This window comes from Nerophis lumbriciformis, linkage group LG30 (genome assembly GCF_033978685.3).
Source record: "Nerophis lumbriciformis linkage group LG30, RoL_Nlum_v2.1, whole genome shotgun sequence".
Classification (NCBI taxonomy): domain Eukaryota; kingdom Metazoa; phylum Chordata; class Actinopteri; order Syngnathiformes; family Syngnathidae; genus Nerophis; species Nerophis lumbriciformis.
The window spans coordinates 6,548,893-6,567,586 of record NC_084577.2 but is presented as its reverse complement, the minus strand read 5'-3'; the positions used below and the strand labels follow the sequence as shown (position 1 = coordinate 6,567,586).

The following is an 18,694-nucleotide window of genomic DNA, read 5'->3' as shown; positions in this document are numbered from 1 at the left end:
CGACGGGACAACGGCGCAGTCTTGCCCGTTAATTAAAAAAAAAAAAGGGAACCGGTATTTTTTAGAGGCGGTATAGTAGCGTTTATGATTCATTAGTATCGCGGTACTTTACTAGTACCAGTATACCGTACAACCCGAAAGCAAGCTATTACAGACTGAACAACACATTACTTAAACTACTTCGACTGAAACAACCCCGCAACCCCAATACAGACCCGGACAACAATGGCCTATGAAGTGTAAACAAAAGAGCGTTGAATATTAAGAATATGTGAAAGCTCAAATTCTACCTTAAAGTTTTGCAATCAATCAGAAATATTGTAACAATTCCAGTCACAGGGGACTAAATTTAGGCAAAAACACGCCGCGGGCCAATTTTCTTGTTAAAAAAGGACAAACTGAAAACTCAGGTAGGCCGCAGTTTGGACACCCCTTTTCTAAAGGGACAACAGTATGTGGACACAGTGTATCTTAGAGCAGTCAGTGTACAGCTTGGAAAGCAAAATAAATGTACTGTCCCTTGAATATAAAGCTGTTATGGTCAAAATTTCTAGCAACACAAGTGAGTGCATTTCACTGTGAACATATTTAAATAGTGGCCAAAGTGTGAATACGTAGTGTGCGTACTGAGCACCATTGACATCTACCCCTGCCTTTATCCTATTGGGCACGTAATTCACTAGTGCTGCGCAGGCTGAAATCTTCTTCTACTCCTCCAATGATGGCATCACTGTGCTGATGGATGTCAGAGACCTTGCGCCTGAGAATACCCTACATGTGCTCAGTTTTGGTCTGGGGATTTTCTTGGCTACTCCACTTACACCTTTAGCTTCCTCAACAAACACACTTGTCATCTTAGAGATGTCTTTGGGGTCATCATCGTGTTGGAAAACTGCCATGTAGCCCAGTTTCAAACAGGAAGGGATCAAGCTCTGCTTCAAAATGGCACAGCATATGTTGGAACTTGATGTTTCCGCTAGAGATGTCCGATAACATCGGACTGCCGATATTATCGGCCGATAAATGCTTTAAAATGTAATATCGAAATTATCGGTATCGGTTTCAAAAAGTAAAATTTATGACATTTTTAAAACGCCTCTGTATGGAGTGGTACACGGACGTAGGGAAAAGTACAGAGCAGTTGTGTCTCCCAGTCATACTTGCCAACCCTCCCGATTTACCCGGGAGACTCCCGAATTTCAGTGCCCCTCCCGAAAATCTCGCGGGGCAACCATTCTCCCGAATTTCTCCCAGACAACAATATTGGAGGAGTGCCTTAAAGGCACTGCCTTTGCGTGCCGGCCCAATCACATAATATCTACGGCTTTTCATACACACAAGTGAATGCAAGGCATTCACTTGTGTTGCCACCTTTTTAGAGAATAGTGTTTGTGTGTTGAGTAACTTTCTGTGGATTGGTAATCTACATCTAAAATCGCTCAGCCTTCCCGGTAAGGTCTATTCACGTGTACTGGAGAAGAGGCCACGCCGGATAGTCAAACCTCGAATTCTGGAGGAACAGTGTGGTTTTCGTCCTGGTCGTGGAACTGTGGAACAGCTCTATACTCTAGGCAGGGTCCTTGAGGGTGCATGGGAGTTTGCCCAACCAGTCTATATGTGCTTTGTGGACTTGGAGAAGGCACTTGACCGTGTGCCTCGGGAAGTCCTGTGGATTGCGGTGGTCCGCTCCCTGTATGATCAGTGTCAGAGCTTGGTCCGCATAAGTCGGACCCGTTTTCAGTAAGAGTCGGACTCCTCCAGGACTGCCCTTTGTCACCGATTCTGTTCATAACTTTTATGGACAGAATTTGTAGGTGCAGTCAGGGCGTTGAGGTGATCCGGTTAAGTGGCTACAGGATTAGGTATTTGCTTTTTGCAAATTATGTGGTCCTGATGGCTTCATCTGGCCAGGATTTTCAGCTCTCTCTGGATTGGTTTTCAGCCGAGCGTGAAGCGACTGGGATGTGAATCAGCACCTCCAAGTCCGAGGTCCATGGTTCTCGCCCGGAAAAGGGTGGAGGGCCATCTCCGGGTTGGGGAAGAGATCTTGCCCCAAGTGGAGGAGTTCAAGCACCTCGGAGTCTTGTTCATGAGTGGATCGTGAGCTCGGCATCTTCAGTAATGCGGACACTGTATCGATCCATTGTGGTAAAGAAGGACCTGGGCCTGAAGGCAAAGCTCTCAATTTACTGGTCGATCTATGTTCCCATCCTCACCTATGGTCATGAGCTTTGGGTTAAGACCGAAAGGACAAGATCACGGGTACAAGCCACGGGGAAGACCCAGCACACGTTGGGAAGACTATGTCTCCCGGCTGGCCTGGGAACGCCTCGGGATACCCCGGGAGGAGCTGGACGAAGTGGCTGGGGCGAGGGAAGTCTGCGCTTCCCTGCTTAGGCTGCTGCCCCCGCGACCCGACCTCGGATAGGCGGAAGAAGATGGATGGATAATGAATTTTAACAGCCACATTAAGTCCATAATATCAGCAACATTTTACCACTTAGAAAACATAAGAAAAATCAAAGGATTCGTTTTGAAACCATGACTTAGAGACACTAATACATGCCTTTGTCTCGAGCAGGCTAGACTACTGTAATCCCCTTCTCGCAGGGCTCTCTAAAGTACTGAGCTGCAGTATATCCAGAATGCTGCTGCTCAAGTATTGACCAGAACTAGGAAATGCGACCATATTTGTTCAATACTCAGGTCACTTCAGAAAATAGACTTTAAAACAGCTGGGCTTGCGTACAAGCATTGTCACGGTCAATTGCAAAAGTACATCTTTGACATGTTAGAACCATATGAACTATTTCAAGTCTCTTGCTGGTGCCCCAAATCAAAACTAAACATGATGAGGATGCATTTCAGTTGTATGAGCCTAATCTGGAACAGTCTTCTAGAAAATGTGAGACAGGTCTCACTTTTGACAATGTTTAAATCCAGGCTTCTATTTAGCTGAGCATATGACAGCTAAACTATTTTATCAACACACTTTACTTTTATAGAATTAATTAATGATTATTTTATTGATATTTTAAAATGTATGATTTTATTTACAGTCTTGTAATTGTATGCATCCATAAAGCACTTTTAATTGCCTTGCCTCCAAATTGTGCTTTACTCCCTACTAGGGCTGGGCGATAAGGCCTTTTTTTAATATTGCGATATTTTAAGGCCATATCGCGATACACGATATTTTGCCTTAGCCTTTTTCTTCTTCTTCTTTTTTTTTTGAATGAACACTTAATGCGTATAATCACAGCAGTATGATGATTCTATGTGTCTACATCAAAACATTCTTCTTTATACTGCATTAATATATGCTACTTTAAAACTTTCATGCAGAGAAGGAAATCACAACTAAAAAAATCACTATTTTTTTTCATACGGTGTTGATCTGGAAATGTTTGCCTTGGCATTTTGATGGTGTGGGCGTGTGGCACCGAACGGAGACTCTTCATTCTCTAGCAGGTGACTTTTCAAATTATGCTACATATTAGCAGTAATGCTACTTTTTATAGCAACACTTTTGCCCCACACTTGACAAATTACGGTTGTCTGTTCGACATATTGTGAATTATGAATTATATTTATATAGCGCTTTTCTCTAGTGACTCAAAGCGTATTTACATAGTGACACCCGATATCTAAGTTACATTTAAACCAGTGTGGGTGGCACTGGGAGCAGGTGGGTAAAGTGTCTTACCCAAGGACACAACGGCAGTGACTAGGATGGCGGAAGCGGGAATCGAACCTGGAACCCTCAAGTTGCTGGCACGGTCACTCTACTAACCGAGCTATGCCGCCCATAATTCCCACTTGAAGCCAAACCACCGCCAGACGATGGACCCCCTGCTGTTTTTTGGGGGAATTAATTATTCCTTCATTTGTTACCAGATTCGCACCTTCTCTCTCTCGTATTACCACTCGCACGGCTGCGCTAGCATCACAGCTAACGTTACCCATGCTGCTACCTCTTTGCTGCGCGAGGGCGTATACGTATGTGACGTATGTCGGGACAGTATGTGACGTGTGTAAGAAGGTGCGCTTGTCTGTCTGTGAGAAGGAGAGACTGGAAAGAGGAGGAGAGCCTGTAGTGTAATGCCAGCAGCTAAAAGCAACTGCGTGAGAACGTATACTCGAATATCACGATATAGTCATTATCTATATCGCACAGAGACAAACCCGCGATATATCGCCCAGCCCTACACCTTCCTTTCCTTCGTGTCACTGCCTTACAAAAAGGCAGAATATTAAAATCTTTTTAAGATTCATGTTTGCTCCACGCACGTATTAAACAAAAATCCACAATAAGAAAGCTGAAGAGCTGAATGTTGCTTCGGAGTCACAAGTTGTTGTAGCGGTAACTACTACTAAATACAAGTATTGAGAGATTTTTGATATCGATGTGTTTTTTTCCCAATAGTTGCACTTGGTAAAATATGTATTTCAAACTCTGATGAGTATATTTATTATATCTTTATTCTGTTCCATCTTTCATTGTCACTATTATATGTTTACATAAAAAAAGCTTCGCTGAGCTTGACTGAGTAATAGTTGAGCGTCTGAGGCGAGATTACAATCAGATTTTGTCATCAGTAAATCATTCGAATGGTGGAACATGCAGAGAGAGCAAGAAGATGAGAGTCAACGGTGCTAACGATTTCCATCTAATTGCTTCCCTTCTACTCAAAGACAGTTCAAACGGGCTAAAAAGACAAGAGTGGGACTGACGAAGAGAGAGATAAACGGAGAGCACAAATAATAATAGACCATTCAGCCTCTTCCACTCTCAAACAATATTGACGTTTTTGTCAGGCCTCTTTTTCACCAAAGATTTTCTCTTTCCTCTCTGCCAATATTGCAGTATTCAGACTAAACAGACTGTAAACCACTTCAAAGACAGAGTATCTTATTTGACAAGAATCCCTGACAATCTGTTCTGCATACTTTTTCATTTAAATAATTGTTCATTTAATCTTGTATTTTTGCCATTGATTATGATGATACCCGGTAACATAGCAGCTGTCTTCTAGTTCTTAAACATGTAAACAAGTGTGGGATAGTAACAGGACGATAATCTTTCATTTCGTATAAAGAGTGTTTAAGTGTTTCACTGATTTAATCAATCAGCACAAATCGCCTGACTAGTTTTGTACAGACCTGGATCTGTAAAATTCATTCAGATCGAGACTCTTCTGGCTAGGTGCATTACAGAATATATGGATCAATCAATAAATCAATCACAGGTTGTTTATATAACCCTTAATCACAGTGCTTCAACAGATTTCACAAACCACAATGACAATACCTGATCTAAATCCACATTCGGGCAAGGAAAAACTCCAAAAGCCCAAGCTAGGAAAAAAAGGAAAACCTTGGGAAAGGGCCACAGATGTGGGGACCCCCTCCTGGGTGACCGGCAGCAATGGATGCCGAGATAATTCTTATATTAATAAATAATGAGAGTTTAGTCACAATTTAAAAAAATACTGCTCAATCCAGTCTGCGTTAACAAAATCTGAAAACTAGCACACTCGTGCTGGAGAGCTACAGAGTTTGCCTTCAATGTATTTATTGTTAATGGTATTAAAACAAGGATTAAAGCTCCACAAATAAGAAGTTAAAAACCAACCACTCTAATGTGGTACTTAAACGCAAGGATGATTGTTTTCCCCTCTACAATATCAAGTTGTGGAACGTATCAGCACTACTATGAATCCTGTTTGATTCCAATCAATGCAAGTCATTAGAATAAAGTAATACGGCAACATATATGTTTGTCTTCAAGAAAGCAGAGAATCTATATGCATTTAACGTTTAAGATTATATACTATTATTTGCCGAGGTGGGTGCTCATGTGAGAACGAAGACCAAATCGCGATGCACACACAGCTGCTACAAGGAAAGGAACACAAAGAGGAACTCTGTTTCCTTCTCTCCTTCTTTGACTGAGTGACGATTGCTCTGTTGGTATCAAAATACCTTATGTTGTGCACACTGGTGCCTCTAAAGAGCTTTTTTGTGGGATGTTAATTCCAAAGAGTTCACAGTGAAGTTGCATTTCTTAAGGTTTTCCTTCAGAGTATCTTTGTACCTTTGTAGGGGTTTTCCCTGACACGGTGCCAGTATCATCTTTGAAATCCTGTGTCTTCCATGCAAAAAATATGTCCGGTCCATCTCAATTGGCATTTGATGATCAATCACTGAATGCTGGGGAGGCCACACTCCTGCGATGATACGCTGGTGAAACTGCTTAAGCAGTTTGATGTGCTGGCGGTAAATGGTTCGTGTTTCACAATAATAGAGTTATGCGCTCATTTCAATCTTGATGTAGAGACGAATGCCGTGGACTCACCAGAGTCTCTCTGTCAGTCGGCAGAAGGCCACGCATGCCTTTCCAATGTGCTGTATCACCTCAGCGTCCAGGGATTTGTTGCTTGTAATGGTGCTACCCAGGTAGCAGACTTTTCGACAGTTTTGATCTCTGTGTTGTTGGTGTTGATATGAGGAAGTTGTGGTGCTCTGGCAGCCTGTAATGGTAAGGGCTGAACCATGGCTTCAGTCCTTCCAAGATTGATTGTCAGTCCGAATCACCTGCAGCTGCAGGGCAATCCATAAAGAGCTGTACATTTTCATGGTAGTGTGCAACCAGAGCACAGTCATCTGCCAATAGGAATTCACACAGTGTGGCCCTTTCGTTTTGGCCTGAAGTCTTTGCAGGTTGAAAAGCTTCCTATCAGTGCGGAACTGGATGTACACACTTCTGTCACAGTCACTGAAGGCATCAAGCAACATTGCTGAAAACAGGAGAGAGAACAAGGTCGGGGCAGGTACACAGCCCTGCTGTGTCGTCAGGGTTTGTCATGGTGTTAGCATAGGCACTGATGACAGTGGCAAAGCAGTACTTTGTGACCCTGAGACGCAGGGTCATCAGTCCATCATTGATGGTAGGTTGTCAAGCTGTCTTGCAAGCTTGTTGTAAAAAGCAAATGTGAAGTTAAGTAAAGTAAATTATATTTATACAGCGCTTTTCTTTAGTTACTGAAAGCACTTTCCATGTGAAACCCATTATCTAAGTTACATTTAAACCAGTGTGGGTGACACTGGGAGCAGATGGGTAAAGTACCTTGCCGAAGGACACAACGGCAGTGACTAGGATGGCGGAAGTGGGGATCGAACCTGGAACCCTCAAGTTGCTGGCACGGCCGCTCTACCAACCAAGCCACACCGCCACACGAGACACCAGAAGTCCTCCAGGCATCTTCAGGCTTCCCAATGTAGTTGAAGGTGTGACTTCCACCAACTTCCTCCTGCGTTTCCCCAAAGAATCGGGTTTCACTCGAGGCTGCTATGTCAATCTGGTACTGGTTTAGCAACCTGGTAATGAGCGCAGTACGTCGCTCTGGTCTATCTCCTCTATCTTGCAGAGCCCATACATTTCATGCCCCAAAGGTTAGGGGCTTCGTCTTGTTATTTCGACCGCTTGGTTGGATGCCCAGACAGGCACGGTTTCCTGCAAGGAGCTGCAATTGGTAGTCTTTTTTTTAGGGATCCTTTGATCTCCCCTTCCCTTTGTGGGGAGAGCAATGCCATCATAACAAGGGCTACGCTGTTGCTGTGGTATGATACGGACACTGTATCTACCCCTGTGCACAGTGGACAAACTGTCACTACTTCTCCATTGCCGTAGGGCTTGAACATGATTGGGTATTTAACATTATACACTACATATATACATACAGTACATATATACAGTATATACATACATATATACAAATATATACAGTATATATATATATGTATATATATATATACGTATATATATATATATATATATATATATATATATATATATATATATATATATATTTATACGTACACATGCATACATACAAATATATATACATATAAACACACACACACATATGTAATATATACATGTATATATCTAATTGACTTTCTAAAAAGCGACAAATCTAGTAATTTTTGGGGGATGTTTGGAGACATGAAAGCGCATAACACACTAATCTTCTCAATTTACTAGCGGTGCTGCTGTGAGCCTTTCGTCACAGGCGGTCCCCTATCGACTGAATGTCTGCTTTTAGACAGCTGGTACTGAAAACACATTTCGATGTACTTTAAAGCGCAATCACGATGAAGTCCATTCCATTCTCGTCAGAGCAGAGAGGAGACGCACACCAGGTTTGTGAAAAGCTGCCACTGTTTCTGCCTTGGTTGAAATGTAAATGTGTTTCATCACTGTAATGCTCTGTAATTAATTAGAACTGTAATTAATTTACAGTTGTAATCATATTTAGCATTTTTGTAATGGAATGGTTTTCAACCCCGCCTTCTGCCCGAATGCAGTTGTGATAGGCTCCAGCCCCCCTTGCGACTCTGAAAGGGACAAGCGGTAGAAATGGATGGATGGATAACGGTTTTCAAACGGTGTCTGTCACACGGCAGTTAAACAGCTGATCAAACAAAACAGAAGTCATCATCATGGATCCACGAGCTGCGGAAGCAAGCTCCCCAATTAGCTAAACAGACGCAATACCTTCGCGGTGACATTTTGATGAATTTACAAAACTGAAACAATACAAAAAGAACACCATTGTATAAGTTAATAATACTAACAAAGACACTCATAAACGTATTAGTATTGGAGCTAATGCCAACGACGCAAACATTATTACATGACGATAGCACGTACAAATATGCATGAAAACACTCCTACAGACACATGGGATGATTTAGTAAGTACAATTGTTATAGTTAAACTTACAAACGTTGCGTGGAGTGATAAATGAAGAATCCATACGAGTAGAAATGCTATGAACAGCTAGAAAACCAAATGGCAACTGTACTTCTAGTAGGTTCGTAGCTCAGTCTAAACAGAAGGGCAATTCACCAACTGCAGCATCTGCAATGAGCAAATTCGCCATAGCACAAACTATGAAAATATTTACATTATTGCCTGTCGTCAGCAAAGACAAATCCATAGATTAGCCACACAGTTTTATAAACAACAGGATTTAAAGCCTTGGAAAAAAGTAGCGGCTTATAGTCCGGAATTTACGGTATATGAGGTAGATCACATCGACTTGGTCATTTGACGAGTAGCTTGTCTGCTTAAACAAGTGTAGGCACCCCTGCTCTTAAGTAACTGTACTCTTAATTATTTTTTGGGCTTCTCTACCAACTTCTGATTAAAAGTCACTTAAACTACTAACAATGACTGCACTTTATCCTATAGTTACAATATACAGTATTATGATTAACTAAAGTCATGCAAACATTAATAGATACACTTTTTAACAAAAATCCCTTGATTGGGCACACTTTGAATTTAAGTATGATACTGGGACGTTCATCACTCACTTGTACAAGAAACCAGGAAAGAAGCACAGAGGCCCAGGGGTTGCCACTGTTAGATGTCTTCTTAGCAGGAGACAACACCTTACCTAGAGGAAAGACAACAAGGAAAACAAATATAATTGGTCATTTAGAAATCATAAAATATATACAGGTCACCAGATCAACTCAAGGAGAAAACTGGAAAAGATTCTCATGCTGGTTTCTGTTTTTGTATATTTTAACAAAACAAAGTTAAGATACTGCCATGCAAAGTGAAACGCCCTTGAAAACGAGATGCTGCATCTCCAGGGGTTTTCCATTAATAAATTCAAAATTCAAACACGGTAAAAATTAAATTTTATGTTTGACAAGTCATAATTTTTAAGCAAGGTATTGCAAATGTCAATTTTAAAATACAGTAGTGCAATATCAATGGGCTCACCACCCATAGCAGGGGTCATAGAGGTCGGGTGCGATGTGAGCTGGGCGGAAGCCGAAGGCAGGGCACTTGGCGGTCCGATCCTCGGCTACAGAAGCTAGCTCTTGGGACGTGGAACGTCACCTCGCTGGGGGGGAAGGAGCCTGAGCTAGTGCGCGAGGTGGAGAAGTTCCGGCTAGATATAGTCGGACTCACTTCGACGCACAGCAAGGGCTCTGGAACCAGTTCTCTCGAGAGGGGCTGGACTCTCTTCCACTCTGGCGTTGCCGGCAGTGAGAGGCGACGGGCTGGGGTGGCAATTCTTGTTTCCCCCCGGCTCAGAGCCTGTACGTTGGAGTTCAACCCGGTGGACGAGAGGGTAGCTTCCCTCCGCCTTCGGGTGGGGGAACGGGTCCTGACTGTGGTTTGCGCTTACGCGCCAAACCGCAGCTCAGAGTACCCACCCTTTTTGGATTCACTCGAGGGAGTACTTGAGAGTGCTCCCCCGGGTGATTCCCTCGTTCTACTGGGGGACTTCAATGCTCATGTTGGCAGCGACAGTGAAACCTGGAGAGGCGTGATTGGGAAGAATGGCTGCCCGGATCTGAACCCGAGCGGTGTTTTGTTATTGGACTTTTGTGCCCGTCACAGATTGTCCACAACGAACACCATGTTCAAACATAAGGGTGTCCATATGTGCACTTGGCACCAGGACACCCTAGGCCGCAGTTCCATGATCGACTTTGTAGTTGTGTCATCGGATTTGCGGCCTCATGTTTTGGACACTCGGGTGAAGAGAGGGGCGGAGCTTTCTACCGATCACCACCTGGTGGTGAGTTGGCTGCGATGGTGGGGGAGGATGCCGGACAGACCTGGCAGGCCCAAACGCATTGTGAGGGTTTGCTGGGAACGTCTAGCAGAGTCTCCTGTCAGAGAGAGTTTCAATTCCCACCTCCGGAAGAACTTTGAACATGTCACGAGGGAGGTGCTGGACATTGAGTCCGAATGGACCAAGTTCCGCGCCTCTATTGTCGAGGCGGCTGATTGGAGCTGTGGCCGCAAGGTAGTTGGTGCTTGTCGTGGCGGTAATCCTAGAACCCGTTGGTGGACACCGGCGGTGAGGGATGCCGTCAAGCTGAAGAAGGAGTCCTATCGGGTTCTTTTGGCTCATAGGACTCCTGAGGCAGTGGACAAGTACCGACAGGCCAAGCGGTGTGCGGCTTCAGCGGTCGCAGAGGCAAAAACTCGGACATGGGAGGAGTTCGGTGAGGCCATGGAAAACGACTTCCGGACGGCTTCGAAGCAATTCTGGACCACCATCCGCCGCCTCAGGAAGGGGAAGCAGTGCACTATCAACACCGTGTATGGCGAGGATGGTGTTCTGCTGACCTCGACTGCGGATGTTGTGGATCGGTGGAGGGAATACTTCGAAGACCTCCTCAATCCCACCAACACGTCTTCCTATGAGGAAGCAGTGCCTGGGGAGTCTGTGGTGGGCTCTCCTATTTCTGGGGCTGAGGTTGCTGAGGTAGTTAAAAAGCTCCTCGGTGGCAAGGCCCCGGGGGTGGATGAGATCCGCCCGGAGTTCCTTAAGGCTCTGGATGCTGTGGGGCTGTCTTGGTTGACAAGACTCTGCAGCATCGCGTGGACATCGGGGGCGGTACCACTGGATTGGCAGACCGGGGTGGTGGTTCCTCTCTTTAAGAAGGGGAACCGGAGGGTGTGTTCTAACTATCGTGGGATCACACTCCTCAGCCTTCCCGGTAAGGTCTATTCAGGTGTACTGGAGAGGAGGCTACGCCGGATAGTCGAACCTCGGATTCAGGAGGAACAGTGTGGTTTTCGTCCTGGTCGTGGAACTGTGGACCAGCTCTATACTCTCGGCAGGGTCCTTGAGGGTGCATGGGAGTTTGCCCAACCAGTCTACATGTGTTTTGTGGACTTGGAGAAGGCATTCGACCGTGTCCCTCGGGAAGTCCTGTGGGGAGTGCTCAGGGAGTATGGGGTATCGGACTGTCTGATTGTGGCAGTCCGCTCCCTGTATGCTCAGTGCCAGAGCTTGGTCCGCATTGCCGGTAGTAAGTCGAACACATTTCCAGTGAGGGTTGGACTCCGCCAAGGCTGCCCTTTGTCACCGATTCTGTTCATAACTTTTATGGACAGAATTTCTAGGCGCAGTCAAGGCGTTGAGGGGATCTGGTTTGGTGGCTGCAGGATTAGGTCTCTGCTTTTTGCAGATGATGTGGTCCTGATGGCTTCATCTGGCCAGGATCTTCAGCTCTCGCTGGATCGGTTCGCAGCCGAGTGTGAAGCGACTGGGATGAGAATCAGCACCTCCAAGTCCGAGTCCATGGTTCTTGCCCGGAAAAGGGTGGAGTGCCATCTCCGGGTTGGGGAGGAGATCTTGCCCCACGTGGAGGAGTTCAAGTACCTCGGAGTCTTGTTTACGAGTGAGGGAAGAGTGGATCGTGAGATCGACAGGCGGATCGGTGCGGCGTCTTCAGTAATGCGGACGCTGTATCGATCCGTTGTGGTGAAGAAGGAGCTGAGCCGGAAGGCAAAGCTCTCAATTTACCGGTCGATCTACGTTCCCATCCTCACCTATGGTCATGAGCTTTGGGTTATGACCGAAAGGACAAGATCACGGGTACAAGCGGCCGAAATGAGTTTCCTCCGCCGGGTGGTGGGGCTCTCCCTTAGAGATAGGGTGAGAAGCTCTGCCATCCGGGAGGAGCTCAAAGTAAAGCCGCTGCTCCTCCACATCGAGAGGAGCCAGATGAGGTGGTTCGGGCATCTGGTCAGGATGCCACCCGAACGCCTCCCTAGGGAGGTGTTTAGGGCACGTCCGACCGGTAGGAGGCCGCGGGGAAGACCCAGGACACGTTGGGAAGACTATGTCTCCCGGCTGGCCTGGGAACGCTTTGGGGTCCCACAGGAAGAGCTGGACGAAGTGGCTGGGGAGAGGGAAGTCTGGGCTTCCCTGCTTAGGCTGCTGCCCCCGCGACCCGACCTCGGATAAGCGGAAGAAGATGGATGGATGGAGTAGTGCAATATCTAAATATTTAAAAAATATATATTTAGAAGTAGAAAAAATACTGTATTGATTCACAGTTTAAATTGATGTTTTATTATATTTAGCTTGACGCAATTGCAGTAATTGATCAAATATATAAACATAGGAGAGTGTGACTGTTCACTGATATTGTGATCATAAAGTGATATCATTTTGCCAACACATTTATCTTTTAGTTTACATAGGACAGAGGCAAAACTAAGCACGTCATTTATTTTTTATTTAGTGTTTGGTGCAATTAATTAATAATGCTGTATGTAAAAGTGAATGAGCTTATTATGGCTGTGTGGAAAAGTATATAAGTTATAAAGCATTCCAGCATACTTTTTATTAACAAAAAAGGACTGGTAGTTTAATACCAAACAAGTCATCTCTGGCCAAGGCGTAGAGGATGCGTGAGGCGCCAATGAGGTTGCTCATGGCTGCTGAAAGGGTAGAAGAATAAACTCCAATGGTCACAAAAGGGTTCCAGATGTTGATGTCTCTGAGGAAACTGTAATCCTTCTGAAGTAACACTCTAGAAGGAAAACAAACAGCAATCAGTAGTCTGTAAACATTGTAAACGATGATGGATATTTACTAAAACATTGTTCAGATAATCAAAGAATATCTAATCAACACATTGTTATTATTATGTATGGGCCTATGTATCATTAATGCACCTATAGTAAGTTTGTATTTTCAAGTCTTTCAATGTGTGAAAAACAAATCCGCTTCAAACCAACAAACACAGGACAGAATATTTATCATTAAAATGCTAAGTGCAATTAGGCTTTGCTTTCTTTACCTGTACCGTACCTGTATGTAGAATGACCATTGACACCTTTCATTTTATATAGTGTTTTTACAGTATGTGTTTTGACAATGTTTTTTTTATATATGTCACATGAGTAGTATGCAACTGTTTGTATTGACCAAGATTAGCATTACTATATTTTCCGGACTATTAGCCGCAACTTTTTTTCCACATTTGAACCCTGCGGATTTTAAAACGGTGGGGCTAATATACAGATTTTTCTTCACTAACGGCCATAATGTTTTGTATTCAGCAAATAGTTTTCATAGAACACCGACAGAGACTCTGAGATGGTGTGTTATTGTTAATGCTATAGCGCCATATTTTGGACGGTTTGCTCAGTGCCGAGCCTGCAGGTTGAAATGTACTTCTTCTTTCGTTCCTTGAACCGGAAATATTCGTCCATAATGTTTCTGTTCGAAAGGATTCTTCATTCATCACTCCAAGCAACGTTTGTAAGTTTTACAATGTTACTAAAACAATTCGTACTTTTACTAAACTGTCCCATGTGTGATATTTATAGGAATTAGTTCATGCATATTTGTACTTGCTATTGAAACGTAATCAAGCTATCATAGCTAGCTAGCATTAGCGAATATGCTACCATGTTTAGTGTCTGTGTTACTATTATTTACTAACTGTACAATGGCATTCTTTTTGTAATGTTTCAGTTTCTTAAATTCACTCAAACGCCACCGCCTCACCGTGGAGTTATTGAGTCTGTGAAGCTAATTTGGAGAGCTCGCCTCCGCAGCTAGTGGGCCCATAGCAATGAATTCTGTTTTGTTTGATCAGCTGTTTTCTGCCATATGACAGGCTTCGTTTGGCAACAATTAAGGTAAACATTACAACAGTACAGGAATATGTGCAGTTTTAAGTCCGGTGCAGCTAGTACTGTATATGTAAACATATTTATTTCTTCTAAAATTTGGGAAGTGCGACTTAAATACCGGTGCGATCTATATCCTGGAAAATATGGTAGAATTTATTGAGCCCCTGTTTGATTTGGTTTCACAACAAAAGTTATTTTAAAGCACTTTACACATTTAGCAGGTCTTTTTACATTAAAGAAAACTAGAAACCAAAATGATCCCACTCAGAAATGTAGGGGACGTAATGGCAACAGCAACTGGCAGAACTCACGGAAGCAAGGAGCGCCCATTTAAGGGGAGAAAGAGAAAAGAAAAAAGACAGGAAGACAAAAAGACAAACACAAAAAAACAGGTAGCTACATACTACATGGATGTCTGACTACAATAACAATGATATCACCATGAGATTATATTAAGAGGATATTAAGATAAATAAGCCGAAAGAGGAAAGATTTAGGGGGCACTAGTCAAGGACTTTAATTTCTGCTTTAACTGAGTTTAGCAGTAACAAGTTACAAGTCGTCATATTCTTGATATCTTGAAGACATGTCTGGAGTTTGATAGCTTTTTAGTGTCATTCAGTGTTATTAATAAAGTTGTGTGTCAACTGCATAACAGCGGAAGTTTGAATGCATAAAAAGACTAAACAATACTGATCCAGGCACGGATCCCTGAGGGACGCCATGCCTACCGCGCCGAGTCTACACAGAGCATTTATTCTTGATAGAATAAATCTACAATCAATCTGACAAATATGATTCAAACCAAGTTAAGGGAGTTAATTTAAAACCAATAGCATGTTGCAACCTCTGTATTATGCCCCATTCACACGGTCATACGATCACAACAATTACCTACTCGTAGCTACTCGTATTTGTGATCAAACATCCACTCAGAAGATGATTTGATGAATTCAGATGAGATCTAGCGGCGTTTGTGACGTGATGGATGACCCCAGACGTGTCTGGAGAGCCAATTTAATGTGCTCTTGTAAGAGTGCTGATTTGATGCATTCTTCTACATTCTCAAAAATCAATTACGTTCTGTTGCGGTTCGAAACGATTTTGGGTGCCGATTGGAGACTTGGTATAAAAGAAAAAAGAGGGTGATGTACAGTCCTTGCTCATATTGTTGAAGACGTTCACCATGGCAGGAGCTCCTGATGAAGACACCATCACATTTAATATGCTATTATATGCCTATGTTGCTGCCCAAGTGCAAGTAGCGGAACAACATCTCGATAAGCCAAACCAGCCAGAAAAAAGGTCCAGAAGAGCAGGTGTGAGGAAGTTGGGAGCACATCTAAGTGTATCTGAATGTGCTATCATTGTATCAGGTCGTTAGATATGTTATTTAGTTTTGCCTAACATAACGTACCACATTGCAACTTGGCGCGATGGAGAGTTTTTCGTTTCTATTCTAGTTGATCCCAATGAACATGATTAGGCGCCATGCTTGGTAGCGTTCTGACATATGTTCTGATGCGACACAGAAATTTGATCGTGTTGACTGCGGCAATTTTGTGAACTGTCTCAACGGCCACGCTTCATGTCAAGATCAGATGCCATGCAACACGCTCACCACGACAGCTTCACGTTTCAACCCAAATGCCAATCGTGGTCTGAATCATGATCGTGTGGACAGGGCATTACAATATGGTGGCCAATTGTGTTAGGCTGCACCAACATCTAACATAATATGTACCCGTATGTCTGATTAGTTTTTTTTTTATTTTAACAGAGACAGAATATTGACACAAAATACATAAAAACAACATTGAAAAAGGTTATAAATCAATTTGTATTTGATTGAATGAGATAAGTACCGTAAAATCCAGACTATAAGATGCTACTTTTTTCCTACTTTTTGAACCCTGCGGCTTACAAAACGGTGTGGCTAATTTATTGGTGTTTTAATGTTTTGAACTCAACAAATTGTTTATAACAGACACTGACAAGGTGTTTTTGTTTGTGATATGGCGCCATCTTTTGGGCAAGTTCACTTTTTCCAGGTGTTGCGGCTGAACATCTGCAGTATTTCGTTCTAGTGTTTTCAACAGGAAGTACAAGTGCCGTTTCGTCTTCTAGTCGTGCAGAGCATTTTTACTTGAATGGATTCTTCGTCACTCCAAGCAATGTTTGGAAGTTTTACAATATAACCAAAATAATTCATACTTACTAAACTCTCCCATGTGTGATGTTTGTAGGAGTATTTTCATGCATATGTGTATGTGCTATCATAATGTAATCAAGCTAGAGTCGTTAGTATTAGCTAATATGCTAACACCTTTACAAGTGTCTGTGTTAGTATTATTAACTTACAAAGACATTCTGTTTGTATTGTTCCAGATTTCTAAATTCACCAAAATGTCACCGTGGACTTATTGAGCCTGTTTAGCTGATTGGAGAGCTAGCTTCCGCAGCTAGTGATGTCATGATGATGACTTCTGTTTGTTTGATCAGCTGTTTTACTGCCGTGTTACAGGCATTGTTTAGAAACAATTAAGGAATGTATATAAACATTTACAAATTATTTCTGTGTAAATAACTAATTTCACAACGTCCCTGCGGCTAAAAAATGGAAAAATAATGTTTTCTAAAATTTAGTGAGTGCGGCTTATACGATGCGCTCTATAGTCCGGAAAATACGGTATTTCATCCCCATGCAAAATGTAGTATTAGCATTTGGTGGAGAAATGTTTGTTGGTGAACTGAGAGGTCAGACATTTCTCGTAGCTAGTTACCAGTGTTGTCCACATGTCTGGAGGGATGTTGATCCACTACTCTTACAGTACATATATTCAAACTACTGAAAGTTTAAAGACTGTCATGTGGAAACTCTAAGTTTCAGTTTTAAATTTTTAATAGAATTAGGGTTTCAAGACTGGCTTACTCTTGAGACATTCCTTTGTTGCCGTGGGCGTATGTTTTGGGTCTTTGTTATTCTGGAAGACCCACCCTCAGGGTTCTGGGATAGGCCAGGAACTTCTCATCCAAGATTCTACGGTTATGGTTATGGTGTACTGTCAGCTCATTTCCATCATGTGTACAATTACAATTTAACACATCACATATTTCTAGTTTCTCAATACAACATGTCCAAAAAGGAGTAGGAAAAAGCAGAGCTTATTAAACCCTACCCCTTTTTGTTTCATAGCAATTTCTAACATATTTTATTGTACTCAACCTCTAACACAGCAGTGAATAAATACATAAATGATTAAGTAATACATAAATATACAAATGAGTAATTAAATACTGAATATAAACCTGGGTGATATATCGATAAATTCAATTTTTTTGTTGCAAGCGATTTAATAAATGAAAAATAGATGTTTTTCTCCTCTTTCTTTGGCATATATTTTTTGCCCCCATGAGCATCCATAGCCCTCACCCGCCCTCTAACTTCCTTAGTGGATATCCACAAGCATTTAAAAGGATTGTTTAGTCCCTTTGTCATCCATGCTTGATTGTTGTTCTTTTGCCATGGACAACGCTTGTAATAAAGCATCATGAAAGTATTAAAGAAATACCATATGCATAATGTACTTCATTTTCACTGTACACATTGTCTCAACTTTGTTCTCTCAGTTCATTTTTAAAAGGATTCATACTTCTCTTTGTGAATAGTCTTCAAAATGTATTTTTGCCATCCATGTTCCTCTTCTTGTAGATTTCGTCATAGATTGTGAAAACTGGTAGGTGATCACTGATGTGTGGTCCCAGCTACCTTGAGATTGTTAACAAACTCTTCTTGTGGATCCCTCAACTTTGTCTCACTCATCGTCACCCCCGCGGTGTGATATTTCATGGCGCTCCAAAACGAGGGCAATTGCCTTATTATTTTGTATTTGTATTAAGACGGTGGTCTTCACCTAGTTTCTTGATGAAGGGATAGGACTGATTTGGACAGACACTTTATTTTTCCAAATGGAAATTCTGATTTCTTAGACAGCATGTGTTTTATGTGTGTTGTGGGGTATAGAATTATTGGTAGTTTGTAGATGATCAAATACATATGTGTCAATCAACTTATAACATTTGCAGGGAATTAAACCATTATACCACTCACTGTACATATGTGTGCATAATATACTGTAGATGCATATTAAACATTATTACATTTAATTATTCAGGCTGTAGGATGTAGCCTGAAAAATACATTGCAATATTTCC

General features: G+C 42.5%; 1 protein-coding gene across 1 annotated transcript in view; it reads right to left on the bottom strand.

Annotated features, from left to right (window-relative positions):
- LOC133572609 (solute carrier family 12 member 9) overlaps positions 1–18,694 on the bottom strand; it is a 115,982-nt gene that overhangs the window by 29,391 nt on the left and 67,897 nt on the right. Inside the window, exons 7-8 of the mRNA XM_061925437.2 lie at positions 13,211–13,368; positions 9,385–9,467 (exon numbers count right to left, since the gene is read on the bottom strand). Of these exons, the coding sequence (XP_061781421.2) occupies positions 9,385–9,467; positions 13,211–13,368 (241 nt within the window). The remainder of the gene's footprint in view (positions 1–9,384; positions 9,468–13,210; positions 13,369–18,694) is intronic.